General features: G+C 42.1%; 1 protein-coding gene across 4 annotated transcripts; it reads right to left on the bottom strand.

Annotated features, from left to right (window-relative positions):
* Positions 1–4801: 4801 nt before the first annotated feature.
* LOC132262867 (DNA damage-binding protein 1) lies at positions 4802–10178 on the bottom strand. Of its 4 annotated transcripts, none has more exons than XM_059762322.1 (6): positions 9875–10178; positions 8463–9808; positions 6940–8079; positions 5873–6679; positions 5477–5580; positions 4802–5070 (listed from the first exon to the last, which is right to left on the bottom strand). In XM_059762322.1, the coding sequence occupies exons 1-5, from the start codon at positions 9933–9935 to the stop codon at positions 5500–5502; spliced, it is 3435 nt and encodes a 1144-aa protein (XP_059618305.1). In that variant the 5' UTR covers positions 9936–10178; the 3' UTR covers positions 4802–5070; positions 5477–5499. The 4 variants fall into 4 exon arrangements, with proteins under 4 accessions (XP_059618305.1, XP_059618306.1, XP_059618304.1 ...); XM_059762323.1 differs by lacking the exon at positions 4802–5070 and adding an exon at positions 5092–5411; XM_059762321.1 differs by lacking the exon at positions 4802–5070 and adding an exon at positions 5092–5391.
* Between the last annotated feature and the right edge of the window lie 188 nt (positions 10179–10366).

The following is a 10366-nucleotide window of genomic DNA, read 5'->3' as shown; positions in this document are numbered from 1 at the left end:
GCTTACGCTGTACTTTTTTCCTAAGAAAACTGTCTCAAATTGTATTTATTTGCATAAAATGATCTCTTTGATAAGCATAATAATTCAAGATTTTCAGAATTTTCCAAAAAATTTTTTTAGAACTTGAATTGATAGATTATTTGTCGTGTTTTTAAATTTGTTCACTTGAAAAGCTTGAAAATGAATTTAGAAAAAATTTTAAAAATGGACTTTTTAGGATTAAAACAATTTTTTCAGTTTTTCTATCGACTTTGCCATATTTTAGTCAAATATTCCAATAAATACCAAAAAAAATCAACTGAAATATTCACAAAATAATTATTACAGAGCAATATAAACACTTTATTGAACAATTATGTGTTTTAAGGCAATTTGCAATTTATTTAATTAATTTCGCCTCTTGTACTGATTGAAATTTTGCATTGCAAAAGCGCAAACTTCATTCAGTCTTTCTGCCTTCTGGGCTGGACGAGAAATCAAGGGATGAAAAGGAGGATGAAAAATTGAATTTCTGCTTTGTGGGAAAACCTCTCAGTACTTCGTTTGAATTTTCCGAGCGACAGAGAGACTTTTGAAATGTGCAAAATCCCACAAAAAGTCCATTTTAAAGATTGTATAAAGAACTTTTATGATTAAATTTGCGAACAGAGCACAGTGATAAGGCACAATAGGATTTGCAGGTTGACGAGTCGCGCATTTAGCATATTTTATTCATCAGGGAATCATCTTGCTCCTGCCACACACTTTATGTGCGCCTGATAGGCTTCGCTATCATAAACAACACCTTCCGCAAAACTATGAGAGACTTTATGAATTTATGACAAGTGCTTTGTGCCACGCACGCGAAAACACAGGCGCTTTATAACTTCTTTTCCGCCTGAAGAATCAAGAATTCCCAGCAATATAGAGTGAAAGTGACACACTGAGAAGCTGAGGGAGTATTTTATATATATTTTTTTCTTATATATCGCGCATGCAAAAAGTGGAGGAAAAAAAAAACATTCTTCTGTTTCGCCTCCAATTCAACCAAAAACAATTCCATTTCCTTTCCGATAATGGAATTACAGGAAATCCATATATATGTTGGAGAACGGCAAAACATCCGACAATCAATTGAGCATATTAAATTGTTCTATTTTTTCCGTGATTTATCAATCACATCTGAGGTTTCTCTCCGTGACTCTTGTTCCGCAAAAATGTAGCTTTTTGCCATGCATTGCGCTCACTTGGCGATATAATTCCATCGATTCCATCCATTTTCAGTTGGTAATTTGATGAGAAAAGTGAAGACTAAAGCCACCATCCATTTGCAGTATTAGCCGCAGTGTTGAAAAGCTCTTTGTCGCGCGCACCTCTGAAATCCCCATTGAAATTTAATTAAAGTTTCGTCGTTTCATCAAAAACCACACACACACACACATACCCCGATATTGACGCCTCTTCCGTGGGAAAGTTGGCACGCTTTTAGCTCTAACAGAAGCAATTCAATTAGAAAAAGTGCTGCATGAAAATTCGGCATTTTACCGCCACTCTCGCATCACCCTTTTGGGATTATTAAATCCAATTTAGGGCGAGGGATGGAAACAAAAGCAGGAAGCTCACACTTGTCTTATCAATATCATATCTCATTTTGCGCCTCTCGCCGCAATGCACGTGAGGCGGGAAAAACGGAAAAAGCCACAGCGCAACAGATCTGGCGGTGGAAAAACATCGAGCGAGGATTTTGTTGTGAATTTTTTGGGCAGATCAGAAAAAAAACATATTTTCACGCATTTCTCACTTTATTCATATTAAACACTTCTTCCAGTCAAAGCGTGATTTATCACGGAGTGCGACAGGTGTTTGTGATTTCATGCATTATCATCGATAAATTACACATCGAGAGAGAGAGAGACAATGTGTACACATAAAGCGTGAGTCATCGCAAAAGTGGCGTCATTATTCAATTTTCCTCTTCACTTCTTGCCATCCACGAATGTCCCTTTTCCCCCGGTGTCTCAGGAGTCTCAAGGAGAAAACCGCCTGACGCCGGTGAGAGCGATAAATCACGATAACACAAATAATTTAATTAATTAAGAATGCCCGCTCTCAACTGCGTAATAATTGAATTTCAACAGACATAAAGTCGGCAGATTGTGATCTTTACTCACTCAAGAGCATTTCCGCACTTTGCGGAGCGCAATTAAAACTTGAGATAATTGTGCATTAGAAAGAGCAAAAAGGAAAGCGCGACTGTCAATGGTGCAGAGAAAGGGATGAGATTGAAAGCTTCGGCTTAGAGGAAACTTCCGCACTTTCTCAGCAGTCCAACAAACACCACCACGGATCAAGGGGGAGATAATACGGCTAAACAGTGTACACCACTTCCTGGAATTTCCACAAATTCTTTAGAAGAATCTCAGACACTTCCAGAACTTTGGCAGTGCCTCAAATGTGTGTTTTCATACATTTTTCCAACCACCTAAACCATCATAACCTCAAATTCAGGAATCTTTGACCTAAAAATTCGACATTTTTACTTGGGTGCCTCTAAAAACTTACGGAGAAACAGTATTTTTGAAATATTTGAAGTTTCCAGCGGATATTTCGATGAGATTTAATTTTTAATAACTCTTTTGGATATACTTTGGCACATAACCTAACATTTACCTTGAGATATCTTTAAGAATTCTTGAATGAAACATATTCGGAATGTTTTAAAGGCAAAATTAATCGACTAAAAGCTGAAATTTGCTTTTTCAGAGTAGAAAATCAATCAAACAGCTCTTGAAATAGACAATTTTGTATTTTGAAACAATATTTTAGAGGTTATGTTCGATGTTAGCAGTTTAACATTAGATTTCATTTATTATTGTATCACTAAATTGCAAAGGTGCAAGAATGAATGATTTCGGAGGTTATTCAGCGACAAAGCTTGTCTTTAACTTATCACAAAACCTAGAAAAATATAATGAATAATTCTTTTTCTCCGAGTATTGTGTTAATTTCTTTTGAAAGTAACTTTTAAACGCATGATATTGAACATATTGAAGCACTTTCGCTTCCAAATACTTCCACATAGTTGTACACCACTTTTGATCATAATATCTCCGCCTTGACCAAGATATATAAACCGTGAGCGCCGCCCAATTTCATTTACTAATAATGGCATGAGGATCTACTGCATAATATATTGGAATTATTCAACTGGAAGCGGCGAAAAAAATATGTAAAATAGTGTTGGGTGAAATTTGAATAATCACCGAGTGGATTGTGAGGCATATCACTATGATATCACATTTCTTTGGATCCTGGAAAAACCCAGAGAGCGCATTACGCAAATGGAAAGCTCACCTTTCTTCTCTCTGCATTAAAATAATGTCATAGACAGAGAAGTGAATTAAAAACCTTCATAAAGGAGTGGCTATAAAAAGTTTATATCCTTGAATGTACTTAAAAAGAATAATAATAGAAAGACTTTTATTAAATTTCCACCAAGACGCGCATCACCTTCGCGAAGTCCTTTCGTCAATGCGCGTCACAAACTTACTTTATCCCACAGAGTCAGTCGGCGGCAAATTACACGCAATTCTTCAAACGTCTCACACTCAAGCCCAGAATCGACATGTTTACGACGTTATTTGCATTGCATAAATCTTCCCCCTTGTGACGACGATGAATTTAATTTAGTGACAAGGCAAAAAAGGACGAAAAGTTTGAAATATCAATAACCTCGACACTTAAAGAACTCTCTTTCTTTGGACTGGAGTTCTTTTAAAGAGGACAAATTTACGACATTCTTTGACTGCCAAGTAAATAAGGGTTTGAATTTACAATGTTTGTCCGGTTGCCAACTTTGCCCTTTCACCATTAATCCCTTCGAAACTCTCACAGTCATTATGATAAGAGGACACAACAGGAGCCAGAATAGGACCTAAACAAACAGTAAATCTCAGCTGGACGTTAACCACTGCCGAAGCCTTTCATTTTTCTTCACATTTATCATACAGACGAATTTCCTCTTGAGAGAAATTTGAAGCTCCAGAGCTATTAAATTTGATAATCATCTCGCAAATCTCACTTTCTCTGCCATTCAGCGCCGAATAATCAGGCGCATTTTTATTCAAAAGCCCAACGCCGTGTGCACGAGAGAACTTGTCATTAAATTTCACAGGAAATTACATTTTCACAAATGAGTACATCGACTTTAGTCGCGCCCTGAGCCAAGGCGGAGATAATATGCCGCAAATCTGTACACCACTTTCAGACACTTCCGCAATTCCTCTGCAGAATCTTCAACACTTCTAAACGTATTTCTTACACTTCTTCAACTGTTTCACAAATTTAATCCAGGTTTTTCCGTCTCAAGAACTTTAAGCTCTTCAAATGCTTAGATTTTGGATTGTAAAAATTGATTAAATTGTTCTTTCATTCATTCATTGCAAATTTTGGTCTCGATTTTCTAGTTTTATGTTTCAGAAAAAGTAAAAAAAAAATGTTTGATCAAATTGTGAGGTTATGAAAGCGACTTGAAAATTTTTCTTCGTCTAATTTGAACGTTTTTACGCCAGAAAATTAGGGAATATGACGAAAAAACACAATGTTTCTACAAGATAAAGACGTTAAATTTGCCACTTTTAAGCAAAAACAGACAATTTTTTAGACTGAAATACAATTTTTGAGGTTATGATTGACTTTTAAGCTTTTTCTTACCTAATTCTTACCTTAAATATGATGTTTCTTTGATGGAAAAAGAGAAATAATCCCAGATTAAACCGATTTTTCGAGATTTTGAGGATTTTGTAATCACCAGAATCTTTCTTAAAACAATCATATAACCTAGAAAAAGCAATAAAATTGATTTTTCTCAACAGAATTGTGCAGAAAATGCCTCAATTTGTTGCAATTGAAGGTTTTGTAGTGTAAATACTCGATATATTTTACCACTTCTGATTCCTAAACACTTCCGTGAAGTTGTACACCACTTCCAGCCATAATATCTGCCCCTTGCACTGAGCTTTCCAAAAGGACTTTTTGATTGATAGCCTGTCAAGACAATCCTCAACAACTGAGCATAATTTGTAAATTCAGCTGAAGTAAAAAAGAAAAGAAATCATTTTCATCATCTGTCTCAATGTTGTATTTCCTTTCAGTACAATTGACCTGTTCTCTCTCCTCTATATTGAATATATTCACACTCAATTTATCATATTGTGTCAATTTAAATGTAGAGAATGGAAATTAATAATACAATTCACTACATTTTCACCCGCTCAGAGCGTTAAATGGGGCGATAGAGCAATTCTGTACAGACTTTAGGATGCATGAAGAGCACTTCGATTCGAAAGCATTGCAATCTCGGCAAATCCACCCCCAGACAGAGAGAGAGAGACTTAGAGATCCTCAACCAGGCTTGAATCATTGGAAACTTACTGTTTATTCGAAAATTCAATGTAACAAAAGAGCTGGAAAGGAAAGATGGGAAAATATTACTTACTTTACTCCTTGACCACCATTACATTAGTGAATTCTCGTCAAGTCCTCAACAATCTTTATAATGTCATCAACTGTTGCCTCCTTCTTCACCCCTTCAGCCTCAATCTGTAAGAAAAAGAAAGCAGATTCATTCATCAATTATTCAATTCTCCAGCGAAACAAACACCCACATTGCACATCAATATCACGGATGAGGGAATTTTTGCCCTCATTAAAATTAATACACCTTCAATCAATGGGCAAATCACTTAAGAAAATCACTCTTTTCGGCCATGAAATTAGCCAAATATTTGTCTTTTCTCCCTTTGAGACACTTTAAAGACCTTTTCATGTGTTAAATCATTATTTTGTGTACTCAAACTGCTAGAATTTGTGCTTAAATAGCAATAAAACATACCTCAAGGCCAAAGACAGTCTCTCTCATCTTGTCGCGACTCAAGTCCAGGAAACTCTCCACCAGATCCCCATCAATGAAACCCTCGCACGGCTCCAGCTTCGTCTCTGTGTGGAAGCTGCGCCACGTCAAGTGACTGATCTTGCCCACAGACTTGATCGTGTGCGTCAATCGCTCCTCCAGATTCTTCAGGATCTCATAGAAGTTGGGCGGAATTTGCGTGACGAGCCCAATGGCGCCACTAATTGTGCCGTACAGCACACACCCGGACGTCTGTGTGGTGTTCTCGCCCACATTCTGCATCACCAGCGATCCATGGCGGAACACATTGATCATGTCGCCGAGGTGGAAGAGCGCCACTTCCGGCATCTGCTGGCGCTCCTCGTCCGTCGTCGCGGCGCTATCCTTCTGGCACACGAACAAGTTGTTATTGTTCTCCGCCCCCAAGAATGTGTCATCATCGAGAATCTCAATGGCTGTCATCCAGTTGGGCTCAAAGTCCCTGGCAATCTCCTCGAAGCTCCCCTCCATTTGCTTGTACTGCAGCAGCGTGAGCGAGCGCATGAGATCGCCCACGAGGATGAAGTCCCCCTTCGTCTTCAAGTACAGGGCGATGATGTTGTTGAAGTGACTGCACTCCAGTCGCAAATCCTTGTCGCTCGTCCACTCGAACAGCCTCACAGTGGCATTTATGCTCGCCAGGACCTTGCCATTGAACTCCACAAGTGAGTAGCAAGCGCCCTTCACCTCCTTCTCCGCAACTATCGTCATCTTCCCCTCCGCATAGTGATAAATGATGATTCTGCCAATCTGCACAAGTCGGTGCAAAAGAAAGGAGCATTATTGAAATGAATTTCCTAAGAAATTTAACCTTTTTTCTACATTCATGAACTGAAAACAAGGCGATTTCTCTACTTTTCCCCAGTTAATAGTGTTTCTTAATTCCCTAAATACTTATTTTTAGTCTCACTTTCATAGGAAAAACATCTTAATTTAAGGTCAAGACTTGATTTTCGTCTTTTCAATTCACAATTGAGACTTTTTTTTACTGCTAATTCCTTCTCACTCACCTTCGGTTCCGGTTCCTCGGCATTCACGATGGCTGTTCCCACGACATAGTAAGTGTTGGGATCATTTCCCAGCTTCGCAGACATCAGCGACATTGCATATTCCGACTGTGTGAACTGATGAGCGTGCAGAACTTCAAATGTGTTCTGATCAATCACCAGAAGATTGTGAATTTCCACTTCCTGTCCAAATTCTGCATTGCTTCCCGACGCACCAGCGCCTGGCTTCAGCAGCGATCCCACATTGTTCGACGACGTGACATTCTGGGTTTGCGTCGAGGCACTGGGACGTGATGGGATGAGTCCAGAAGAGTCCTGAATGTCCATTCGCAGCGTGATGACACCAAATGTCTGGCTGGCCTCCTGATACGCAATGCGTCGTGGCGTCTCACCGAGCGGCACAGTGCGAATATGAAGCTTCTGTATCTCATCAATTGTGCCCAGAATCACTGAATTCTTCGTCGCCAGCGCCAAACTGTCCGGATAAGCTTCAGCATTGAGACTGCACATGTGATTGACCTCCTTGAGATTGACATTGGAGAAGACAAGCTTGTGATTCGACGAGTAAATCACCGTCGGACGATCTGAGCAGGCAAACACATTGGTCGTGGACAGAGATCTGAAGGTCTTGAGGATTGTTGGTTGTGTTCCGAGAGTGACTTTCTTCTTCTCACTCAGCGCTCCAGTCGATGTGCTGAGCGCAAAGTAGAACATCGATCCATCGCCCAGAGCGCACAGCAAGTAAGTGTATCCCTCAAAGGCTGTCATCAGAATCGATCTGGGGATGATTTCACCGCCCAATTTCTCCGTGTGCAGCAACTCCAGATTGGGCAGCTTGAACACACACGCTGAGATGTCCGTCCAGAGGCCAACAGCGATCAGATCTGCACGCGTTTGACGCTCCTCCAGCGGCGAGATGTCCAGACAAGCCACTTCGTAGTCCAGCGTGACCTGAGCTTTCTGCACCAGCGCCCCCTCGCACACCTCAATGTAATACACGTCGCACGCCGAGGCGCACACGAGCTGACAGTAGTTGCACGCCACCACGCCGATCCGCCTGTCTCCCGGCGGCTTCCACTCGCTGAGCAGCGTCCGGCTGTGAGCCTGCACGAGACGCGCCGTCACTGGAGTCACTTGGATGATCTGCAGAAGGACAGAAAGCGCATAAATCACTCCCAATTGAGGCATAAAGCAGTGGTAATGTGGATTTAATGCACACCACTTGTCGTTAAGAAGCAGATTAATTGTGCAATAAATTGAGATTTATCTGGTGCATTAATGATTTTATGCTATGGCAAGAGAATGCACCATAAAATAGCTTTATCACCTTGCATTTGAATAATTAAATGCCCAGGTCAAAGGGAATTTGATAAAGAGCAGAGAATTACCATCGTTATCAAGGGATAATTGAATTTCAGTGGTTTTATGTCAACATCAACTAAAGCCACAGCAACGCAAGCAAAGTGTCTTTTATAATATCTCACACTCTTTTGCAGCTTTTCCATGGCAAAATAACATGAACAAACCTGTCCGAAGGCGACATTTCCACAGTAGAAAGTTTGCTGGTCACTTAGAAATCCGTGAATCTCCGTCTCTTCCACCTCCTCGCCAGTCAGCGTGAGAACTCTGGTGTGTCCCACAAAGGCAAGAACTAAAGTGTTGTCGTAGGGATTGTCATCGATGCCAACTTTGAGCGCCCACAAGCCCTTAATGCCCGGCAAATCGATGCACGCGTGCTCCTGAATCCCAATGCCATTGCGAATGATGCGCAGCGAGCCTTCTTTGAAGCTCCCCGAGCACGTGATCATCTGTCCCTGACCCTGACGCTCCAGATCCACAATGCAGATGTCCGTGATGGGCCCGAGATTGGTGAAAGTCTCCATCGGCACCACGTAAGCGCCATTCTCATCCGCCACCGTGTTGAGCTTCACCAGCTGCGAATCGCCATGGCGTGAGCCGATGAAGAGCACCCCATTGTCCAGATATGTGATGCACTCGGGGATGGAAATCTCGCCCAGCAGGTCCACCTTGAGGTCCTTCACGTACAGGTTCTTCTTGGCATTCTCCTCGGTCTCCAGGAAGAGCATGAAGAGATTGCCCATCATGTTGCCCAGCAGATAGCGCAGCCCTTTGCTGTCCACGCGACAGTAGCAGTTGATGGTGCTCTGCTTGATGATCGGCGGCGCCACGGCCACGTAATTGTTGCCATCGTGGTAGACAATCGACTCCTGGCCAATGACAATGGCGCCGCCCAGCGGCGTGGGCACGGGAATGAGCATTGACGCCTCCGTCTCGACATTCTCCTGCTTCCACGCCACCTTCATGAACTCCTTGTCGCGCAGATTGATCTCGTGCGTCTTGATGTGGCGCCCATTCAGATCCTGGTGGATGACAATGAGCGTGGGATTTGTGCAGCCATAGAGAAACTCCAGATCCTGCACGTGCATGTCCTCCAGACGAATGCTCGTGGCCTTCAGCTCGTTTGTCTCCTTGTCCAGCGGGATGATCTTGAACAGTCCCTCGTACAGGCGCATCCCAATCACCCGCGCTTTGGGATCAATCACGGCCAGAATGCCAGTCTCGGCGGGCTTTCCCACACGATCCGCCACATTGCCGTGTGCCTTCGTGAGGATCTCCAGCTCTCCGTTGCCAGACGTGCGACACTCCAGGATCATGGCATCGTAGCGGCAGGTGAGGATGAAGATCAGATCCTTCGTCTCGTTCGCCGGTCGATACAACTTCATCACTGCGATCTTGCCGTAAATACCGACCTCCTTCACCGGCCGCAAGCCTTCCGGCGTCACCAGGTAGATCTCCAGGCGGGAATTCTTCGCCACGATGAGATTCAACTCAGTGGGAGATGTGAAGTTCCCTGGGAAGAGCAAACATAACCTCACTATCATCCCCGGAAAATCCCCAATTTCCCCGCGCAGCTCACCTGTGACACATGCTGTCACTGCCGTGGGCTTCTGGGCAGTCACGATGTAGTGATGAGACATTTTCCTTAATGAAAATTCACTGTATTTGGGGGGAAATCTCCCAGACAGACGCTGGTTTTTTCTCGCACAAACACAAAGCTGCTCTCCACGTGAAAGTTCCCAATTTCACTGCTCTCTTAGTTGCCGGCACTTGTACTTTCCCCACGAGTGGAAAATACTTGGGAAATTAGACAATTTATAGGGTATTTTGCAAAATATAATTCACTCGTGAAGCTCCACAAAATCTCCCTTTATTGACATTTCACCGGGAATTCACTCGCGTGATGGCGCTGTGAGCGCAGAAGAGAAGTGGCGAAAAACCGCGGCGAATTCAATATTTCATGTTTGGCTGCTCAAAAATGTTTTTTTTTTTAATTAATACATCAATATTTTAAAAATCTAGGAATCTCAGAATGATTCCTATATGCTAATGAAGAAGTTATACGATAAAA

Source organism: Phlebotomus argentipes, unplaced genomic scaffold, assembly GCF_947086385.1.
Source record: "Phlebotomus argentipes unplaced genomic scaffold, Phlebotomus argentipes genome assembly contig_15, whole genome shotgun sequence".
Taxonomy (NCBI): Eukaryota; Metazoa; Arthropoda; class Insecta; order Diptera; family Psychodidae; genus Phlebotomus; species Phlebotomus argentipes.
Note: the sequence above shows the minus strand (reverse complement) of the source record. Positions and strands in the feature narration are given on the sequence as shown.

What these genes read in the sequence shown, in the direction of transcription:
- LOC132262867 (XM_059762322.1), bottom strand. Translation starts at nt 9,935, where the DNA reads ATGTCTCATCACTACATCGTGACTGCCCAGAAGCCCACGGCAGTGACA. An exon ending in CCGAGGAACCGGAACCGAAG is followed by an intron (nt 6,680 to 6,939) that starts GTGAGTGAGAAG and finishes CGACTTGTGCAG; the next exon opens with ATTGGCAGAATCATCATTTA. An exon ending in AGACTGTCTTTGGCCTTGAG is followed by an intron (nt 5,581 to 5,872) that starts GTATGTTTTATT and finishes TTTTTCTTACAG; the next exon opens with ATTGAGGCTGAAGGGGTGAA.